This window comes from Glandiceps talaboti, chromosome 13 (assembly GCF_964340395.1).
Source record: "Glandiceps talaboti chromosome 13, keGlaTala1.1, whole genome shotgun sequence".
Lineage (NCBI taxonomy): Eukaryota > Metazoa > Hemichordata > Enteropneusta > Spengelidae > Glandiceps > Glandiceps talaboti.
The window spans coordinates 11,348,670-11,373,021 of record NC_135561.1 but is presented as its reverse complement, the minus strand read 5'-3'; the positions used below and the strand labels follow the sequence as shown (position 1 = coordinate 11,373,021).

Below are 24,352 nucleotides of genomic sequence, written 5' to 3'. Positions count from 1 at the left end.
CTTGCAGGAAAAACTTTGAAAGAATATTTTCCCGTTTTGGAGCACAATTTAAAAGTTACACCAAAGAACAGACATTACAAGTAAGGATTGAGATTGAAATACAGTATACTTTTTTTGGCTTGTATATACAGCTGCGAACTTGAATCACAATAAAATGGGTCAAGTTTATTGAAATCAAAAAATTTACAATACTTATATATAATTCATACTCCTTGTGAGTTCAAAAAATTGTAACATAAACATTTTGCTTAGAATAATTTGCACGCATTCCCCACCAAAATAAGGTGCAGGGGTGTTTACTATATGGCATAAGAAACATTAAATGTACTTTGTACATCTCTACATACCTATCATCCCTATTTCCATAAACATTTGGTATGTTCCTATTGCTGTCCTACAAATAAAATACCTAAATTTCATTGGTTAATGAATGATCACATGACATTCATTAGCCATGGCCCTGAATGAGCATTATTATACATATAATATATTATTGAATATTCATGAACAGAAGATTGGCAAGCATGGCTCAAAGAGAAATATTTCATGACTGAAAATTGTACAATGTAATTTGCATTTTGATGAACCAATTTGCATTCTGATGATCTAATTTGTATTTTCGACTGATAATTTTGAAATAATGTCTAAAGAGCCCAGGTCAATTCTCTTAATCATACGAGGGAATTCACAGAAACTGTTGGTTTTGTGGTTAAAATTTGTCACAAAACAACAAACCCATTTGATCTCCAACATGATAAATTCCCCGGAACAATATGTGACAGAGGTAGTTTCTATACAAGCTCAGAAAATTACTAAACAGGAACAAAAATATGAATTTGTAAATCTTAAAAAGTTCTTGTAAGACTTGCATTTGCCTTTGCACGATAATCCCATGAAAAAAAAATGTACCATAAGAGAAGCTGCATACAAAAATACCTACAAGATAGATGGCAGCCATTTTGGATATGGCAGCCATATTGGATGATGTATTCTGGGAATTAACATAGCACAAAACTAAGGTATGCATCTCAGGAGAAGATTTCTAACTAGCTTTGATATAAAAATTAATTGCACATTGTTGTTCTTGGACTTGTACTGAAAGCACTGTCTTGAATGGCGTGGAACGTCACCCCTTGACATACGACACCCTATCCTTTGAGTAACTAAGGACAAGAAAGCTTTCTGGGTGGATCAACCAATGATCATGCCATTAAACAGAATGAAGTGTGTGAATTCTGGCACCTTACTAAAGTTATTGGTCTACGGATATTACCTATTATCAGAATTATGTTCAGTAATCTGTACCCTCTACAGTTTATTCTCCATCGTCTGGAGAGTCAAAATGACAATCCTAAACTCACACAGAAGACATGGATGCCACCAAGATTATGTACTTGTGATTACCTTATTCACGGTGACAACAGAAACAATTCGTTCTTTCAAATTTTTTGGATGTACTTTGCCGGTGTGCACTTTGGCATACCTCTTGGCAATGAAAGATTATTTTCTGATAAATAGCGCCCTCTCATGGTAGCATACATTTATCAACCCTGAACAAGTACACCACTTCATATTAAACTATCATGAACAGCGCCGGTGGTGGTATCTATCAATGAACCCTCAATATGGGCATACCCTATTTGAATAAACTACCATGACAAAAATGTTTACATAAAGTGTTGTTTTCAGTACTTTTCTCATAAGCGTAAAATGAGGAAAAAGTGAATTTTATTGTGGTATCAACGTTTGAGGTGGTAACTTCTTCTATATGCCTTGAACCTTCTGTTAAAGTTTTGCTCCACCCATGAAAATAATGGTAGAGTCCGATTGACTTTGCATAACAACAGAGTATATTGTTATGTTATTTTGACAAAACTATCTTAAGGAATTCAGAGGTGGGAACATATGACTCTTGTCGGGGTAAAAACCCTGTGTGGTGGATAAGTTTGTAGTTGGACAGAGTGGATGCTGGAATATAAACTATTGTCTACAGCAAGGCATCATTTTTATGGCAACGCGGACAAAGTCCTCCCAACACTGGGAAAAAACTTACACTGCCTTTCTAAGGATGTACAGATGTGGAAGTATTGTCAACATTGAGTTATTTGTCAGTGATGTTCAAATCTACAGTAGGTCGGTATCTCCATACGTGTTCAGTGTTTGGGATTTCAATCGTTGGTTTACTGTCATTGAGGGGTTCTGTGATGACGTCCATCGACGGTTTGAGATCCGGACTGGATGTTGCGTATTCGTCTATGACTTCCATGCACGTTATTGCAAGTTTGTAACTGCCATTGCAAAGGAAAATGAAACTGCAACTATGATGGGCTGTTGCCTCAACACAAATCTGTAAAAATATAAAGTTAAGTTGAGGAACAAGTAGTATAAAAAGTGTATGCTCTTTGGATAATTTCATCGTTTTAAACATTGCAAATTTTGGCCAAGGACTTTACCCTTTCAGAAATAAACGGCAGCAATGGGGCTTGAATCTGCAACCTAGCAGATTCCAAACCAGCCATCATGACTCCACTGATTTATGTGCTTTCAAGGGCAAAAGCCTTGGACTGATAATGAGAGAGTTTCTCTTCAGATAGTAACACAAAGTATCTGAACTATTATGTACTTACCTGTGTAAATCTGAGAGAGGTTTGTCCTATACAGACAGCAGTGTCTTTTATCTCCATGTCATGAGTTCCATTCTGATGGTCTACGTACGGTTCAATGGTCAATAACACTGGTCCTATAGCAGCACCTTGTCATTTCAAACAAACAAACAGGAAATGATGCCATGAACAAACAGGAAATGACATCCCCACAAACAGGAAATGAGGTCACAACGGGGAAAATTGTATGATCAAAATAATTGATACTTAGCTAATGTCAGACATTCAGAGTGTATTACTAGAACCTTTCTACAAGATTTAAAACTAATTGGCCATGCTATCATGTGCAAAAACTGGCTTGATTTTGTTAGACATTTGACATTGGAAGCCTGGGTCAAGGTCGAATTCAATGATACTTGCAGATAGATCACTCTGATAATATAGGGGTAGACGCTTGAACTGAGTCTCTATGTATTATAGTTGCTTAGCTATTTTGCATATGCCCAGTATGGTATGTCATCCTTGTGCTAAATTCGAATGATTTTGGCTAGTGTTTGTCAGAGATAAACAGGTGGCAATAAATGTAGGGATGGACAGACAGAACCTAACGTAGTAGCTCACTTCAGGGTTCACCCATTGGGGGGGGGGGGCTTAAATGTAATCATCATATACAGGTATATACTGGGGCATGGGGTGGGGGTAGGGATAAATGACACTGACATACAAGAAATTAACACCTACCAGTATTATTGGTAATTTTGACATCAACCGTGATTGGTTCTCCAACGGTGAAATCAATAGCTTCGTCCATTGCATGAAATGTATCATTTAGCATGACTTCCCACTCCACAGGACATTGTTTCATATGTTGTACCATGTATTGAGACAAAGTTACGCCATCTATAGGTATACTGCCTGATTTCTTATTAGAAGGGTGACGGACGTTAAGGAAAATGACAGTTTTACTTGTATGATATAGCAAATAACATGTAATTAAAAATGTGACAATAACAACAATAGTGTAATAAAAATTATGTAATAGAAATGGTGCAAATAAAATAATGTAACAACAATAGTAATATAATTATGCAAATAATGTAATAAAAGTAAATAATCTGTAATAATTATAAAGATATAATCTAAAATAATGTAATAAAAGAATATGAATATTTTGAAAGTTGCAGGCTACGGTAATTATTTTTTCATCTCTATGTATATAACTTGTGGCCCAAAATACTGAAATGTGAATTGTTCAAAGTTCTCAGTGGGCACAACTACCCTGTACAAAGTCGTAAATGCCCTGGTGAGTATGGTTTATTCATTTAGACAAACGGTAGCAAGAAATTATGATCTTGCTCTCAAAGTGTACAATGTGCAGTTTGTTATGGGTTTCTGTGTAGTTGTATCCAACAGAGCATGTGAACAGTAACTTGCAATGTGCTGTAAATCATCAGAATTGAAACTAAACAGTAAAATGAAATGGGTAGTAGTTTATGATCATGATAAGGATATTATTTTCCATCTGATATCAACAATACTTGCTAAATGCTGTGCATAAAGTTTGGTTAGACTTTCTCCTTTTCCTATCGTAAGATTTTCTTCTTTGTCTGTTTGAGATACAATGAACCTTTCAACCAACACTGCAATCCTGTAATTAAAAACAGAAAAACAGAAAATTGTCATTTTTTTTCAAATACAAAACACAGTAAATACCCCATTTCTCATCAACTTTAAAAGTGCTAACTCTGTCTCTCACTTTATAAGTTCATTTCATTTCATTTAGACAAAGAGTGACAAGTAACTGTATTCATTCAATCTTGCTATCTTATAGCAGAGACAGATCGAGAGAGAGAGAGAGAGAGAGAGACAGACAGACAGACAGAGACAGACAGACAGACAGAGACAGAGAGCGACAGAGACAGAGACATAGAGACAAACAGAGACAGAGAGACAAACAGAGACAGACAGACAAACAGAGACAGACAAACAGAGACAGACATACAGACAGACAGACAGACAGACACAGACAGACAGACAGACAGACAGACAGACAGACAGACAGACAGACAGACAGACAGACAGACAGACAGAGACAGAGAGACAGAGACCTGCAATGCACTGTACTCATTCTGTAGATTTAGTAAGGGTGTCAGCATTGTTCAAATTACTCTCCATATTTTACAAGCTATCTTTGAAGACCATTCATTTTCTTCCCCTACGCTCACATAAAATAAAACTAACTTACCACAAAATCTTCTATTGGAATAAGACATTACAGACATTTTTCACATTCATTTTTTACAAATAGAAGGAAAAATAATGACATACAATGTAGAAACTCACCTTTTATTTTGTTTGGACTCTAGAGTTGTTTCATTGCTTTCTCCGTATTGCACTATCATTTCATGATTACTGTGGTTCATTACGTCTACAACCATGTGGAATTGTGTTGGACTGGAAAGACAAAAAAATGGTTGAATTCAGTCCATTTTAACTCTCTATTATCAAAACAATATTAGAATGGAATTGCTACTGGGATCCACAAATGACAAAATCAGACTCAGATTGCTAACAGAAGTCAACTTAACTGTTTAAAGTCAACACAGAATCAGAATCAGATTGCTAACGGGAATCTCAGTGGACTGCACAGTTTAATGTCAACATAGAATCAAAATCAGATTGCTAATGGGAATCTCAGTGGACTACACTGTTTAGTGTTAACATAGAATCAAAATCAGATTGCTAACGGGAATCTTAGTGGACTGCACTGTTTAGTGTCAACATAGAATCAGAATCAGATTGCTAACGGGAATCTCAGTGGACTGCACAGTTTAGTGTCAACATAAAATCAGAATGAGATTATTATTTTGATTCTAAGTCATTACCTCTTGGCTGGTATCGTCGTCCACCTTGTGAACACAACAGAGGGTTGTATTGTAACTTGCATACCAACATTGGCCAGTCTCTGGTACCCTGCTTTATAACTCTCTTTACTACTGTACTGTATCCTTAGAACACCCTCAACAATCTGCAACAAAAGAATCAACAGTGGCATGAAGAACAGCGCCCTCAACATCAGGGGGCAGGAGAACAGCGCTCTCTGGTGACAAATACTTGCAGTGATGAGGACCAGTGAGAGGTAAGCTTGTTTGGGAACACTTGACAATCTAAGGAATTACACAAATTCTTGCTACCTTAGATATGAGTGAGCTACCTAGGATGGTCATTAAAATCACACAGGTAAGCTACCTAGGTGAGCCATAAAGATACCATCGAACTTCCAGGCAAATATGGCAAATTGGGCCGTGATCAGTTTGATGAAAATTCTGGTCAACCATGTAATTTTCATTTGCTAGAGGGAAAACTGACAGAATCCATGTATTAACAATGTACACTTAAATGAAGTAGTAAATATTGATAGAATTATAACATACCTTATTATTGTGTGTTTCTGGGATACTAGATTCCTGTGGTGCTTTAGTAACGGGATTACCAGTTTTAGAAGACTTGTATTTAGCCTCTGGGTACGGCAATGGTGATAATGGGTTTTCTGTAAATACACAATATTGAGCATTTGTCATCTCACTTCTTCTCAATTATGTTCTTACACTATTTTTATCGTAGTACACTGTATGTAACTCAGAAATAAAAGTCTTGAACTCTTCTTGTTACTGTGTATCAAGATAATGACACAGTTTCAGCATGTGTGTAAGCACGTCATTGATGGAGTGATTCGTGATGTCAAATATGTGCATTTTTTAATTGTTGCATTTTCAGTCATTTACACAATTCTACTCTTTTTTATTTTCTGTTTTCACTGTTTTACAAGGACTCTGTTTTTGAATGAAAACAGGTCATTATCAAAATGATACACTTTCAACAGCATTTTTCAAATTGTTTGTTTTTACATGTTCGTTTTTTATCATCTCCACCTAGACAGTAGGTAAAAACACAACAAAATAGTTGTGCTTTCATTTGAAAATGGCATCGTGTAAAAACAGCCTTCGACAATAAGATTACCTTCTGGTAGCACAGCATCTGTAGAAATAAAGTCACCAAGTGCTTTGACATAAACTGTAAATGTAAGATTACTTCCTGGCTGCAAAGGAAGTTGAGTTTGAATGTTTTCTTCACTCCAATTGAACACACTTTTGGCAAGAGGATCTACAAGATAAAGAAGATAAATATTTTGTAAATTTCATACTTTTCAAATTTTAATGGTATTTATTACAATGTACTAGATATGTAGCAATGATGACTTACCTAGTGTGTGCATGTGTGTTAGTGTGTGTATGTATGTATGTATGTGTGTATGTATGTGTGTGTATGTGTGTGGATGTGTGTGTGTATGCATGTGTGTGCATGTGTGTTAGTGTGTGTGTGTGTGTATGTATGTGTGTATGTGTGTATGTGTGTGTATGTATGTGTGTGTGCATGTATGTGTATGTGTGTATGTGTATGTGTGTATGTGTGTGTATGTGTGTATGTGTGTGTTGTGTGTATGTGTATGTGTGTGTGTGTGTGTGTGTGTGTGTGTGTGTGTGTGTGTGTGTGTGTAGCCACAAACAGAATGCACAACAGAGTGCAAGCTACTGAAAGTTCATAATTGAAAATGACATTTGAAGAACGAGTACAAGAAATGTAACCAATAGTTATACACACAAGATAATTTGATTAACTGAGAGCTTTCAACTGCAAACTGTCAGTCTTTCACCTGTAAGTGTAAAGACTGACTGACTGTACAGACTGTTTTTTTTTCTGAAGAAACTTCATATAAGGCACTTCTGAGATTGTATATGATTGGTCAACATGCATCGTTTACATAATTCTCAGCCAATCAAAGTACATGAACTTTACTCACCTTTCGTCTTGAGTTTGTCCAAGGCAATGGTGATGACATCAACCGGTACTTTACCACAGTTACTAAGTGTAATGGCACACTCATGGCTGAAAATGACATCATAACAAGACTCTCTTATCAACTTCGCCTTGCATGAGAATCAAAATTTATTTTACTATGGAAAGTCATTACTTTATGATATTAAAAATACTTTCCATATTTCATATTCAGAAACTCCCCCCCCCCCTCACACACACCCACATCCACCCACCAAAAGTGACTTTCCAAAAATGATAGTTGTGATTGCTGTTAGCATTTACAATACAAAGTCATCTGGTGCCATTATGAAAATGTACAAAGTTTTATGCTGCAGACGACGTGAAAAGTTTTCTCTATGATCTCTTTGTAGTCAAACATACACTATCTGATGATAATTACCACCAATAAAAGTAACAGGTATAATTGTTTCCATTGTGTTCTAACCAATCATAATAAACACTGAAAAAATTTCAATCAATCAATCAATCAATCAATCAATCAAACACATTTAATGTTACATTACTGAGTACTTGATTCAGGCATTTGATAAATTTTATATAAAGTGCCTGAATCTAGTACTCAGTATATGATTAAAGGTGCTGAACAAGTAACCCTAGTAGAGGTATTTAAAACGTCCTTGCGAAAAGATGAGTTTTATCCTCTTTCCTGAAAGTTTCAAGACTGAGTGAATGACATAGTTCAAGAGGTACACTGTTCCACATTAGTGGAGCAGCACGTAGAAATGCATGTTCATCATCCGATGTATTACACTAGCTCTTAGGATTTTAAGTCACATGGCTATAATTACCTTTCACCAGCTAGTAACGTGACAGCAAAGCTAGCTAAGACTGCATCAGTAGATGCTGTGGATGCCTTCATAGCTGCCGATTTGGGTAGAGATGTGGAGATCTTTAACTGTGGCAGTGCCGGCACCACATCCACTTCATAGAAAGCCTCTGGTACACTGGGAATGTCTCTCAGTCGACAGTGACATCGCACACCGAGTACATGGGTTATATATCCTGGGAGGGTAAAGTACAGGGTATAGTTAGATTTTGTTACATGTATGTATATGTATTACTCGAAGGAAGAAAACATCAGATAAAATACAAATGGGTAAATTGATAGAAACATATGCATATGTACAGAGTCATACACATGGTTGCATGCATGATGCACAAACACATGGACACATGCATACATACATACATACATACATACATACATACATACATACATATATATGGACATGCCCACACATGCACAGAGACAGACAGACAGAGACAGAGACAGACAGACAGACAGACAGACAGACAGACAGACAGACACACACACACACACACACACACACACACACACACACACACACACACACACACACACACACACACACACACACACACACACATACACACATTCACACTCGCACACATACATATATGCACATACTCCTAAGTTAAGGTACGCAAACCATACAACAAAGTAAAGGAAATCTACTATACACATAAACTTGGAGTGGAAAAAATATCAGAATTAACATGACATGGAGAAATACTCACTCCTAGGCTCCCTAAGTGATCATGACTTTTAATAGTGGATTGGGTAGTGTGTTGGACCCTTAACTTACCTACTATTTTAAGGGTACCAGACCCTTTAGGTGAGTCATGAATTGACAATGGATTGGGTAGTGTGTTGGACCCTTAACTTACCTACTATTTTAAGGGTACCAGCCCCTTTAAGTGAGTCATGAATTTACAATGGATTGGGTAGTGTGTTGGACCCTTAACTTACCTACTATTTTAAGGGTACCAGCCCCTTTAGGTGAGCCATGAATTGACAGTGGATAGGGTCCTGATTCAGCTGGTAGTGAGAACGACGCTGGAACAGGATCAAACTCTGGACCTTCTGTCAGTAATCCCTGTATAAAAATTACAAAAATAATATTACTAGTAAATGATTCCAGAAAGCTGTGACAACATCTATCAGAGAAGACATTTCTTCATTGTATTGAGGGACACGCAAGCATGGGACTGACGTAGGAATCAAACTCTTTTACTTAGCAAGCACTGAGTTAAGTATACGCATAAGAACACTGAAGTACTTGATAGCGTTGAGTAAGTTAAACCACTTTGAAAGTGAGGATTATTTCCATAGCAAAGTACTGTACAGGACTGTACATAGCTTTGTTGATTCCTAATACATATATATATTTACTACACTGCCTGCATTGTCATCGTTCACACACTTAACATACCTTAACATATAACTTACCATACTACAATGTATAACTTACCATACTACAATGTATAACTTACCATACTACAATGTATAACTTACCATACTACAATGTATAACTTACCATACTACAATGTATAACTTACCATACTACAATGTATAACTTACCATACTACAATGTATAACTTACCATACTACAATGTATAACTTACCATACTACAACGTATAACTTACCATACTACAATGTATAACTTACCATACTACAACGTATAACTTACCATACTACAACGTATAACTTACCATACTACAATGTATAACTTACCATACTACAACGTATAACTTACCATACTACAATGTATAACTTACCATACTACAATGTATAACTTACCATACTACAATGTATAACTTACCATACTACAATGTATAACTTACCATACTACAATGTATAACTTACCATACTACAATGTATAACTTACCATACTACAATGTATAACTTACCATACTACAATGTATAACTTACCATACTACAATGTATAACTTACCATACTACAATGTATAACTTACCATACTACAACGTATAACTTACCATACTACAATGTATAACTTACCATACTACAACGTATAACTTACCATACTACAACGTATAACTTACCATACTACAATGTATAACTTACCATACTACAATGTATAACTTACCATACTACAATGTATAACTTACCATACTACAATGTATAACTTACCATATTATAACACATAACTTACCATATTATCAACTTTGAGTTCAAATGGCAGTGGATTGTAAACTTGTAATGACACTTCACATGTATCTCCTTCTGCCCACTTAAAATCTATTATTATGCAAGAAACAAAGATAATTTACATAATTACTAAATGTTGAAGGGATACGGTATAACTTCATTTGGTATTGTCTGCTTTTTGTCTTTGAACATAAAAAGTTACTTAATGGAGGAGTAACTGTATTATGTGGCATATTTTTGGTATTTCTATATTTTAAGATCAGTGTTTTATTTGTTTAGGATAATAAATAGGTCAAATCTATTCAACTTCTCCAGGTTTTTGTAACCGAGTTCCATTTTTAGCAAAGTCATACGACTACGGATGAAAATCTAGGCATTAAATTTTATCACATTTCCACTTCTGTTATCAGGATTACTCATCAAAAGTTGAGATGAAACTAAAATGCATGTTTTAACATATTTTCGACGACTCTTAGTCTATTACCAGGGTTGCCAAACCTTAGCATAAACACTGAAGATACACTTTTGTCATCACTGCATCACTTAATGAAGTATGTGTTATTGCTCAATGGTTAAAGCCATAACAGTGTCACACCAGGACACAAAATGGCCGACTTTAGGTGCAGGTTCTGTTTCCATAGCATTTATACTCTTTAACAACAACATACATAATGTCAAAGTTTTAAAAAAAAGTGTGCAATCTTTAGGCACTCAAAAATAGTTTATACAAAGCTAGCCACATATTTCATGGGGACACGACAGAAAAAAAGGATAAAAACAAGACTTCTGTGATAATGCTATGTTTGGCAGTTTGAATTTCCCTAAATTTGCATAAATTACCCGCAATGCCCTTTATAGAATACCCTTGTTGTGTGTTCAGTTCCATGCATGAAAGACACACTTTTTTATAAACACCTATAAAATAGAACGGACAGGACAGAGGTAAATAATTCTACTTCTAACTTACCTAATTTTGTCTTGGATTGATTTTTACCGTCTACTTTAGTTTGTGGTACGATAGGTGAGTAAATAAAAGGACTGTTTATAGTAGTCGGGGTTTTATTGGAAGAACTTTTGACATGATGTGGTCTGAGATGAGACGCTAGGTCTAATAATTTAAATGACCTGAAAAGAAAAAAATAATATTTAAAGTTAAAGATATACTTTTTATGACTACATTTATTAATCCAACACAGCTGATAAAAATGGCAACAAATAATGATGTATAATGAAGTAATCGATAATCGAGGCTTTGGTTTTCTAAGATAGACACAAACTAAAACTATTGTCACAACATGTTGATACAACAGTGATAAGCTATTGAAAGGAGGTTGGCTCTCTGAAATATAGTTCCTTTAACTTGCAGTGTACTGTTTTGGGACTTCCAATGTTTACACTATCTTGATCACAGGGTGATTAGAATTACACAACACAGGAACGGCTATCGCCCACTTGTGTAAATCTACCACACTGAACAACAACAGTTTGAATTTTTATCTGTCCTAGTAAACCAAAAGCCTCCATAACCCGCGGAATCGTAACATGAGTTTACTGTATGGGACCAAAAACTTTGGCGTCACAACAGTGGCAACCATAATATTCTCACTAGCAGCAAAGTACATCTACAATGTAGTTATTTGATTTCCAGTATTTTACTGATAACACGTTTTCATGTTAAATGGGAACACCATAGCAAGAAATATAGACATGTAAATATTAAATGAACCGAAAGAGTGATACTATAGGGTGACTCCCAGGTACAAACGTGGTGTCAATGTAAAGTGGACGCTAATTCAATAGAACTGAGAGTAAGTTCATTTTCACCATGTAGTATAATAATGGTACAAATTTACCACATTATTTAACACTCATTTAAAATGAAAATATGTTTATTTTCCACAGTGATGTTTCTGTTTACTGTTTACTACTGACCTGACACAAGGAAACCTATTCATTGGTACAGGAGGAATGATAGTGCCGTTTTCCAGTGCCAATGGAGTAGGTGTACCGGGACACTTAGCTGTGTAACTCTCCAATACTGTACACATTTCTTTTCTTTCACCTTGGGTCATGTGATCAAATAAAGTATGCAACAAAAAACTCATATGCCTGCAATAAAGACAAATAGTAGAATTGAGTGATTTGCATTTCATACTTTACAAGATGGGATCTTATTGGTTGTCACACCAACCAATTGCTATCATTCTCTGAAGGTGTTATCTGATTGGATGTCAAATTTGGGAACTGTAAGAGATATAATCTGATTGGTTGTCTGTCTGTCTTCAAAACATCTACTGATCCATACATGTCCACATAGACACAAAGTTTCTAAATGAAAAACTGGCTTGCTCTCCAACCCCCCAACCCCCCCCCCCCCCCCCCCTCTTTTAGCCTACTTATCCTCAGTAAGATTTAATCTATGTGATTTACAAAGGCATGGGTGATCAACCAATCACTGGCTTTGTCATATTTTGAATATCAAATACAAAATATAGTATATGATAGTTTGTGATTGGTTTGAAAATTTCCAGGGAATTGACAAACGGCTGAATTAGAGAAATTCCCCTATTACAATGTAAACATGATAGACTGTAGCAAATAATCAAACTTGTATACTTTGCGTGTAAAGTGAGTTTGCAACAAATATAGTATGGCATTGTTTGACTGGGAACTTTTCAACTGATGTTGATAAATTTAGAAAGTAAAACACATACCTGACTGCGAGGGCAGGATTTCCCATTCGCTTTGCAGTATATACAAGTTCATGTAACACTCTTAGTTGAACCACTGGCCAACCATTCACATACACTGAAAGCAAGGAGAAGTAGATTTCAAGTTAGTTGTAGTTAGTAAAACGTTTTGGCTATATTTTTGCTAGGTTTGTTTCTTTTCTAAAAACGTAATGCAAGCCGATAGTGTAACTAACATGAATTCTTCCACATCATCGTACACCCCTCCCCCTCCCCCTCCCCACCTCACCCCCTGTAACTTACATGTTGGATTTTCTCTTGGATCCAAAGACAACTTGTATCCTTCTAGTGACTGTAGAAGTAAATTATGACACTGAAAAAAAAAATAGATAAAATATATGGCATTAAAAAAAAATAGCGACTACTTTCACTGTAAAATACTGGGAAAGAATAGTAAAGTAGATATCACAACATACTATTCTCTGAAGATGTAATTTGATTGGATGTTAAATTAGATTGGTTGTCTTCAAAACATTAACTGATCAATACAAAACTACATAGACACATGAACTAAAATAATTCCTTCTGTTTGTGTTTTTCAATGATGTACATTTATGTATTTACAATTTAAGTTCTTTCAAATACATTTTGTGGACACCTTGATTTTTAAAGTTTATTTGTTTTGAAAATGGCTAAAAAGTAAGAAACACCAATATGGTATATTTAGTCTAAAATCATTGAAAATTACAGTGATTGGAGCCGAAAATCCTATTCAGTGAAAAATTACAATCTGTGATTTTTTTGACTTGCGATGCACGCCAAAAGAAAACTTGTACATGATGTGAATACTTATATACTTGGAATGTATATCCTGTGTTTGGGATGTGTATGTGTACAACACTTAGCTCTGTACTACATGTATATGTTGACTGTTTCTGATTTCAAGGACTATGCTATGATTGCAATAACTTACTGCAGACCATCCAGGGTGTGGATTCTGTGGTGAAACACACTGCATGGCAGCTACTCTTTTGAAGAACGATGCCTTTCTATGGAATCCTATCTGTGCATATAACACTGATAGTGTACTGTATCTCTGGATCTTTTCTTCGTCAGATAATGATAGATTTATATAAACTACATTCTGTAGGAAATCAGACGCTTCCAAGTATTTCTATGAAATTGAGAAAAAACAACAAACTTGTTTAATAATATAATAGTAACGTGTATTTATAACGTGCCTGTCCTCCAGAGAGCTCCACATGCTAACAATTATTACCCCTGGCACAGATCTATAGTGGCACAATTTCCCTTTATAAGTCAATTCCCTGAGGAGGATACAATCGATTGCAGCCTTTATAAGTGCATAGGATTACAGCATTCACATTGCAACCTCTATCCTACCAGGTCCTCAATTATACAGCTGGGTTGACTGAGGCACAATTATGGTTCAAATCTTGCCCAAGGACTTTAGCCATTCAGAAACAAATGGCAGCAATGGGGTCTCGAACCTGCAACCTGCAGATTCCAAGCTGACCACTCTAATTGTTCGGCCATCATGATTCCACAATATTAGTCTATGCCATTCACAAGTTGGTTTTGAGTTTACAAACATGAAATAAAAATCTATATTGAGTTTTGTTGAGACTATCTATTTGTTTATCAATCAAATGCATACTTACATTTTGCTGTATGAGTACTCTAGTGGCTTTAATACTAGCCTCCATTTCAACAATGCCCGCATTCTTGTACTGAGGGGGAAAGACATGTAGATAGTTAAATACTACATGAATCAACGTCTGGATTTGAATTGTTGTATCTCTGAATATTTTTTGTTCCATATTCCAGTTATCAGACAGATAAAAGATGTCATGGTTTGGCCTCTAGGAGTGCTGTTTGCAAGCTTGTTTTGGGGCCAGAGTGAAGGCCAGAATAGTGGATTATCATAGGGGAAAGACAACAGATGTTTTCCATTTTGCTGTCACTGTTAGCTTTTATTTGCAACTACCAGTAATCAACACATGTCTAACCACTACTCTAATGGTCTTTGAAGTACTTTTACACACATTTGTTCACAGCGTCATGCATTGTCATGATACAATAATACAAGGCATCATATTTCTGTATTATCATTGGCCATGACAAAATTTAGCTTTCACTTTGCCAAAGCTGGGGCGCCCTCTAGTGACCCTTATGTAAAATGGGAAAAAAATTTAGTAACTGGCATATGATATAATTATGATATTATAATCAGCAATTGAAATGATTATATTTCTATATAAGTATTGCTGAGAGGTAGGCGTGGTGAATTGGTGGTGAACTCCACATATCATAAAGAGGCAGAATAATCTGAAATAATGAGGCTATTCAAATTATTATGTACCTATATGTTGTAGTGTACTTGTTATTTAACTTAACTAATAGTCTGGAAAGTATACCATTGCATGTGTACATGTAGAAAACAAAAGAATTTGTCAATTGTACATTGGAGGCGCTATACCATGTTATGCTCATCTCACGTCATCAGTGTTGTTGCAAAGTCCACTGAGTAAACCAAAGCCCTGTCTTCACCCTTGATGAAACTACTTCTGCATATATTTATAATACTTTCAAAGTCAACTTGATTGTAAAAAAATTCAGCAACCCCAAATATAAAATACATAATCAGAACCTTGCAGGAGGTGAACTTAATTTAACTTTGACTATTGCATGCAAACCACATCTTACCTTGCTATACTGGACAATCACATCTCTGTACTCTTACCTTGCTATACTGGACAATATCTCTGTACTCTTACCTTGCTATACTGGACAATCGCATCTCTGTATTTCTCAATAATATCTTCTCCAGATAGACAGTTCTTAGGAGGTTTGGTATCCATACTGTCTGAAATCCCATTGGCTGTGTATGAACCTTGACACGAATACAGGAAATGTTAATTATATACATTACTGTTCAGTATCTTGATTTTTTAACAAGTGTCTGTCGTATCATACAATGTACACATGATTACCTGATTTCCATCTTTTGTAAAAGAGTCTCAAAAAATTTAGTCATTTGACTACTTTCCAGAACTATATTATCAATTACTTTTGTTCAAGCATTTATGAAAGACATTCCCTCCAAAAGAACCCTGACATAATACAAACTGCAACGCTGTAGTCAGAAATAATCAGAACAGTTATTACAACAGGATACAGTGTATTTGTCAACAAACAGAGGCACTTCACTCAGACATACATCTGATGACACTGAGCCTTCATTTTAGCCAAACACATGCAAAACTGTTTTTCATGGAAATATGTTCCGCTTACATACTTTACAAGATGTTCTACTTCTATATTCAGCTGTTGTGAAAAGTGTCAACAACAGTTGCACAGAATAAGTTGGGCCACCTGGAAGAGTTACTTACAAGTAGTGTCTACTTTCACCTTGCACTGTCTGCCAAATTAAAGTGTGCCTGACATAGCCTAAATTGTTATTCTGCTAAATTGTTCATGTGCCAAAATAAATTATTACTTATATTAAAATTTTACAGTATTTCCCAGACATTTATCATAATACAAAATGTATCACTGTTTTCTTCCCACACTGGCTGATTCAGACTTACTTGTTTTCTGTCTAATGTCCTTCACTCGTGACGGACTTCCGTGGAACGTAAAGTTACGTGAAAATGCAGGTTTTTGTTGGTAGGGATAAAGCATTATGACAGATGCTGAACATAGTCCTTCATATGCTCCTATAGGGGAGAAAAACACAGAAATAAAAGGTGTTGTGTGTATGGAGGGGGGAGTAAGTGTAAAAGTTCTTTTCATTCAATGTTTCATAAACAAAGTACATTATCCTTTGGTTTTTGTCACTTGCAACATTATAAAAGGAATGAATCTATAATGATATTACTAAGAGGAAGTAGAGTACATATGAGGATTGAGAATTGTAATGTATGTAGGGGAACAGGGCAGTGGGTAGCCTTCATCTTCTAGCAATAGCCAGTCAATGACATATTGTCAAAATGTGTTTGCATGTGTTGGGGGTTGGGGGTTGGGGGTTGGGGGGGGGGGGGGGGGATCCTTACCCGCCAACAATAACCAGTCATTAGCTGATTTTAATGTTTGGAGGAAGGGTACAGGGGAAATAGGGGTAATTAGCTAGTCATGTGCTGATTTCACTGTTGGATGTGTGTGTGTGTGTGTGTGTGGTGGGGGGGGGGAGACGACATTGGGGTCTATCCTTACCTGCTAACCATAACCAGTCATTAACTGATTTCAATGCTGTGTGTGTGTGTGTGTGGGGGGGGGGGGACATTAGGGTTTATCCTTACCTGCTAACCATAACCAGTCATTAGCTGATTTCAGTGTATCAGCAGCTGACTGATAATGTAGGAATGCATCCTGTGTCATACCAGCCTGTAGACATAAATCACCTATATGTTTCTTCATTCTACCTTGAATTCGTTTCTTGTAATTCCTACAGTACAAACACAATCAGTAAGTCAGTCTTCAGACAAGCCACTGAGGGAAATGACACAGGTAGTCATGCTTCCTACAAGGGTGTATGTACATGTACATGTGTAAAAGTTGTTCAATAGATCAGTTTACAGTAATAGTTTATATTCAGCCAAACAAGTGATGTTTTGACAGTGATACCTTGATGTTGCACTAGCTGCAACATGTCATATGATCATTTTCTTGAAACTTGTTTTGTTAGATATACTGACTTACTCATAATATCATATACCCTGAATAGTACTGATAATGAATTCCCTGTGGATAAGTATATTTATGTACTTGTATACATAATGGTACAATAAATCTAATCAAATTGATTTTTGGGTCCGCACCCTAAAATCAGTGCCCCATGTAATCACGATTTTAACCTGATACTTTACTACTTATGGATAAAATCGACTTCTAATTAACATGTACATCTAATTATTGGTACTTGAACAATTTTCAGTGAATGTACTATTGGTTGTCTCATTGAAAAAAATAATATTTTCGATACAGTTCTAGCAGCTTTGAAATACATTTTAAAATAAAACGGTACTAAGTATTCGATGCAATGTATTTAAACAAAAAAATATCATCCTTTACGTCAATGTCACATTGATAAATTGATGGTAGTATGTATTGTCAACAAGTTTTATCAAAATTATATTCAAATTGACAAATATAAATGCAAATGCCAAAATAGAAGTATTTGAAGAGAAATATTTATTCCTATTTTAAAGAACAAATAAATATAAAATTCAATACTTCTGTTTAAAAAAGAGGAAACAACGTGGTGGGTCAACAGTTCGATATGGTAGAGACAAGAAGAATTGGTTAGTAAGAAGTAAATCAAATGTGAAAGGAACAAGAAGTGAAAATAAAGAATCGACAACAAAATATATTTTTGAATCGCTTATGCAAATCTAGCCTGAAAGATCCAGACATTATATAATGCCATCACTCACCAAATCATATGTACATAATGTGGATGTTATCCAATACAGGTCCCATTGCTCAATGTATACATATTTTAGTTTTTAGTTTTTTAGTTTTTATGACAGGTTGGTGCATTTTTGTTCCACCATCTTGTGTTGTGCAGGTATTGCACCTACACTATAATCATAATATGAAATGATTTTGTACGTATTATGAGTACTGTGTGGTTATAATGCCTGCACCATACATGTACATACAGTGGGTCAAAAATTTAAAATCCAATTTTTAAGTTTTCAAATAAAAGTGTATACATATTATAACTCAATACACAGAGATGGCATTTGCAAGAACAGACCACATTTTCCTGTCTTTTGCTCTCCAAAAAAGCTCACCTGCTTTCTGTGTCAATTCCAACGAAATCTTTCTTCTCAAATGGCGCCATAAGTAGTGTGGCCTTGTCTCCTTTATCACTAGATTTATCCAGTCTCTTAGACTCTAACACCCAAAACAACGACGCTGCAAATTCCTTTATGTTTTCTTCCAATTTAGTACATTCTTCAAAACTTGGATAAAACACAACATCAAGTCGACTGCTTTGTGCCTGTGATTGTCCATTGCTGTCTCCAGTGTTACCAAACACCAGACATCGTGAGTTATACAGTGTGTTTTTATACCCTTCCTTCAGGGAATCAAAGTTGGCCTGGATGTTGGCGAGGTCACCTTCTGATGTACACTTGCCACAGCATAAAAGTCCCAGGACTTTACGATGACACTGGAACTCCCCCCAGTCACTATTGGCCTGTGGTACATTCCTTTTGAACCTCAGACAAACTCTTCGTTTCCCGTCGGACAAATGTACGTACGTCTGTCTAGATATGCGATCAAACAGTTTGTTGTACGCTTTAGTCTTGTGCGGTCCGACTGCCTTGAGAAGGACCAGCAAGGCTTGGTGGTCCTCGGCACGTTGACTGTAATCAGCATAACTCATCTTCACATCTGTTAGAAATAAAATTATGGGATGTTAATGAAGTTTGATTATTCACTATGGACAACAGACAAGATAGCCTGTAAGATATGTCGTGTTTTTCCGCCCTCAACCATGTGGTCTTGTGAAAGGAATTAATAAATGCATAACACGGCATACAGACTACAAATCAAGATGGCGTATGTGACAGAATTAGAAATCCATGATACACTGTACATGAGTGCAAGTGTAGCATACTGAGGGTACATGTATTTGCATAATTACTTGCAGTGTTCTTTGTGGTCGTACATTCGTGAAAGAGAGCAGCAGAAAGCACTGCAAGCACAAGTGCAAATACCACTAAGCATCCACACTGGCACTCATTTTGCGTTCTATTATTATTACAGTATGTTTATGCAAAACAGCTAATTTGCATAAAAAATGTTAATCAAATGATGTGATCCACAAATTTGCATATCATTTACATACAGGTATGCAATAATGTTTTTGGTATTGCACTGCAGTGTAAATACCACTTGTATGCATGTGCATAGTTCAAGAAGGTTCTCTGACTTGAGTACGGAGTCAGACGTATTTAGTCGATACGGTATGACACTGATCCAAGTGCTCTCAAACTTGTGAACAATACATTTGAATAAATCATGAGATAGTGGGCCCTTATTCACTGACAAGCCCACACTGACCTGAACAATAAGGTCGGGTACATGTCTAAAACTTGAAAGACATGGTGTTCAAATTAATTGCATGAACTAATTAGCGAACGAGGACGCAATATCTCATTATCATTCATGACCCAGAGAAGTCAAGTGTTTGAGACAAAAGTCGTATTCCTTGAGTTGTACAGTTCACAAAATGAATTCAAAATTATTTGTCAAGTTGACTTTGAAGGCTGGAAGAGACATAAGCTTATTTATTGACAACTTTACACATTTTACATCGAGGAAATCATTGACAACTTTACACATTTTACATGGAGGAAATCATTGACAACTTTACACATTTTACATGGAGGAAATCATTGACAACTTTACACATTTTACATGGAGGAAATCATTGACAACTTTAAAAGTGTCGGCATCGGTGTTCAATGACAAATTTGAGACCATTTGGATCTCTGACAGAGAACAGTCATATTGACCAAATATATCTAACTCAGTACTCAAGTCAGGGGCTCCTCAGACTACATGTAGTATGTGCACTGGTGCAAGTAATCCCTGGTACAATGTACATATATAATTTAACATGTGTCTATAATTAGCATACAAATATCAGCATCAACACACATCAATACATGTATGTTTATTAGGGGGTGAGTACATGTATATAACTTAAGAGTTCATTCCTGGTCAATGACACAAATATGGCATAAGCTTTGAATCTTAACCTTATTCATATCCCAGGACCCCTTATATTATTTCTAGATCCTGTACCTGACCTCTAACCTCTGACCTCTGACCTTGGCATCCATAGATTAACAGTCTCAATAGAAAGAGTGAAACATGACAAATAGTTCAATATTGATGTTCACTTCTGAATATGTACAATGTACACCTTTGCAATTTCTCATTTACTTGGGAAAACAAAATTTCATTTTCAAGTATACTTAAAAATAAAATTTAATCAAAAATAACATGTTACTATATTTGGTAATAACGCAATCCAGAGAGTGGTCTGACAGATGGCTCATGATAATTATCTCTGTGAGTATTCATGCTAGAAATAGTTGTTGACATGATAATAATAAATTTAATAACGTTAATATCAATTTTATTGACAGTAGATTTATGATATGATTGATGAGTTATTTATGGATACATGATAAGATTACTACTGAAACAGTTTAAATAACATCCAATTTGTTTCCAGCGCTGTAACTTTTAATAATTATAGTTCCAATAATAGCATGTATTTAGCTGTGATTAAAAAAAATTAAAAATGTAATATACACCACACTTTTGATGTACTATAGTCATATAATTTTCAGTGCTGGATTACGTTTGCTAATGCGTGAAATCGGTTTTCACAAAAATAAGTAATTTTATCTCTTTCTTTACATAAAATTGTAATTTTTTATTGCTATTGTGAAACTCGTACCTGCCCAAATTTGTCTTAATTATTTGCATGTCTGGTTCATAGACTTTGATAAGTGCAAAGTGAACTATTTCCACGGCCCTCGCCAGAAATGTTCTTTCTGTTGCTTTCAAAGTTTGTGTATATATTTTTCTTCTCTGGTGGAATCAATATCAATTCAATTCAATTCAATTTAAGTCCTGCTAACATACTTTACGGGTTGTCATGTTTCTATATTCAGCTGTTGTGAAGCGTGTCAACAATAGTACCACTGAATATGATGGGCCAACCAGGTACATTGTAAGTTATTTACAAGTGATGTCTGCTTTTCCCTTGCCTGTTCACCAAATTAAAGTGTGTCTGGCACGTCCCAAATTGCCGTTTCACCAAATTTTTCAAATACCAATATAAATACTGTACAGTATGATATTAATCAGTTTCAACCCAAATGTTAAAATCCTATCGTCTTGGAATACAAAAATTACTGCTATTTTATCAGTGGAGCAATAAGGGATAAAATAGATTCATTGTATTGTTTTGTTCAATTGTTCTAAACCAACTTCACCATATAGCTCTGCCAGATTCAAGACCCTTCTTTCTCACATCCAAATTTTACTGCGAATGTTGCATTGCCCTTCAAACTTTGGAAATCAAACATTTCAGAAAAAATTACATGTATTCATAACTTAATCATCATACTTGGAAAGATCACAAAAATAATTATTTTAAATGTTATGGTATTACATGGAATACCAGCTTTCTCATGCAAAACAAAAATGTGGTTCCAGTTGCCCAACCCAGTCTAGTCTTCTCCTAACTACCACAACTTATCTTTAGGCACTTTGTAAATATTTTCCAAAATCAAATGTAAAATTGAAAGTTTTACAACATAGCATCATACTGAGCTTAGATGATGTTTGGGCCATACATGTATGTGATCAAAACAAACATGATGGCCTGCAGAGTGTCACACACTTTGTTCGGTGTATCTTATAAGAAGTGAAATCACATATGAGAAGTCCATTTTGAACTAAGTGAATACAAACACAGACAAGTACATTGTAAGCTACTTGTCTGTGAGTGTGATACAAACAAAAACTCTAAAAGATCCTATCCCTCCATATTTTAAGTACACAGGTAGTACACAATACAATATGCAATGAATGTGCTGCTAACTAACTAAAACCATACACCCTATGGTCTCTAAAACCCAGTAGTAATATCAGTAAATCATTGATTGATTCCACTTACTGTATCACAGCTGTGGATTGATTTGCATAAAGAACCTGTAGTGTAACTCAAGTGACACTTTTTAAACCGTAGATTAAGACTGGTCTTTTTAAGAAAGTTTGTGTATGATCTTTATTATATTGTATTCTTTATGAGTTGCGACATTGTTTATAATGGAGAGTATTCATTCAATATTTATCTATATAGCATGTTTCTTTGTCAAGCTGTACTTTATCCATTGTATTTTCATGTGTACTTTTATTGTCTGACTTTTTATCAAAAGTAATTTGTGTATTTGTCTATATTTTAAATCCCCCCCCCCCATCTTTTTAGCACCATACAGTGCCTTTGAGCAATATTACATGTACTTGAAATGTTACATGTATTACTTATATATTCATATAATCTACTCAGTATTTGTCTTTATTTCTGCTATTTTACACTTCATTTTATACAGGTTCCCGTTAGTGAAATACAATACACCTATTAACAATAGAAGCTGTGTTTGTTTTGCTTGCTTTGTTTTAAACACTACATTACAAAGATCATATCCATTCAACTCATGTCTTGGTAAATCGGGCTACAAAAAATTATATTTTAATTCTCGTAGCTGTTCACATACACACGTATGTAAATATAGACTTATGATGTATTTAATAGTTATTCTTTCCATGTGTGTACGTACGTACGTAGATGTACGTATTCCGTTGTGATAATCAGCAAAATAGTGTTAGATTTCATAGTAATTTCCAGGGGCTACTTTGCGGGCTAATACAGTTGCCGGCCTTGACATGACCAGACTGACGCCATATGAGTGTCTAATGATTCACACTATCAATGTACACCGAGAACACTTCAACGGTATCCCTTCAAGGCTAGTCGCTAGTCGATCAGACATATTCTACGGCCATAAAGACAATTATTACGAACGTAGAAAATTATTTAAAAAATGAAGCTCTTATCAAAACATGAGTCACAATAAAGTACTCGCACCATCTGTGCCTGGTATCGCAATCAAATGATTTCGGAAACGTTGTTTGATGGAGAACGACGAAGGGGCGTTGTACGACAGGGTTATCTGTAGTTGTTACCTTTTGATGTTGACGGTCTCTTAGCAAAATAGTCTGTCCCTTACCTGCTGAATATTTCTTCAGCAAAGAAACGTTTCACACCTCTTGGATGAGCGAAAATTGACGTAAACACACTACAAAAGCCGATTTCATCAAAATCCCCACCGCCATATTGGATTAGACTGAGCAGAGATTGGACGATGACTATATTGCACTATTTGTAGAATCGTGTTTCGTCGCAAGAAATCGTCACATTTTGTTTTCAGAAATAAAAATTGAATTTAAAAAAATCACAACTTATGGCTTTTACATGCCTACAATATCCTTTTATTGGCTAATTTTATTTTATTTAATAAATAAAGACTACTTAATTTATAACAATAATCTTTCGAACACATAGTCTGT

The 24,352-nt window shown here is 35.4% G+C and overlaps 1 protein-coding gene across 1 annotated transcript; it reads right to left on the bottom strand.

Moving 5' to 3' along the window:
* On the bottom strand, window positions 1-24,128 carry LOC144444517 (trafficking protein particle complex subunit 9-like). The gene is made up of 23 exons (XM_078133960.1): window positions 24,013-24,128; window positions 18,985-19,588; window positions 17,488-17,633; window positions 16,777-16,905; window positions 15,964-16,079; window positions 14,848-14,916; window positions 14,139-14,339; window positions 13,469-13,538; window positions 13,190-13,283; window positions 12,408-12,584; window positions 11,443-11,600; window positions 10,480-10,565; window positions 9,274-9,400; window positions 8,291-8,504; window positions 7,465-7,550; window positions 6,624-6,767; window positions 6,038-6,153; window positions 5,489-5,631; window positions 4,947-5,057; window positions 4,116-4,251; window positions 3,345-3,537; window positions 2,628-2,752; window positions 1-2,347 (listed from the first exon to the last, which is right to left on the bottom strand). The coding sequence occupies exons 2-23, from the start codon at window positions 19,578-19,580 to the stop codon at window positions 2,102-2,104; spliced, it is 3,483 nt and encodes a 1,160-aa protein (XP_077990086.1). The 5' UTR covers window positions 19,581-19,588; window positions 24,013-24,128; the 3' UTR covers window positions 1-2,101.
* Window positions 24,129-24,352: the final 224 nt, after the last annotated feature.

What these genes read in the sequence shown, in the direction of transcription:
- LOC144444517 (XM_078133960.1), bottom strand. Translation starts at nt 19,580, where the DNA reads ATGAGTTATGCTGATTACAGTCAACGTGCCGAGGACCACCAAGCCTTG. An exon ending in GGAATTGACACAGAAAGCAG is followed by an intron (nt 17,634 to 18,984) that starts GTGAGCTTTTTT and finishes TTTGTACTGTAG; the next exon opens with GAATTACAAGAAACGAATTC. An exon ending in CGATTGTCCAGTATAGCAAG is followed by an intron (nt 14,917 to 15,963) that starts GTAAGAGTACAG and finishes TTTCCCCCTCAG; the next exon opens with TACAAGAATGCGGGCATTGT.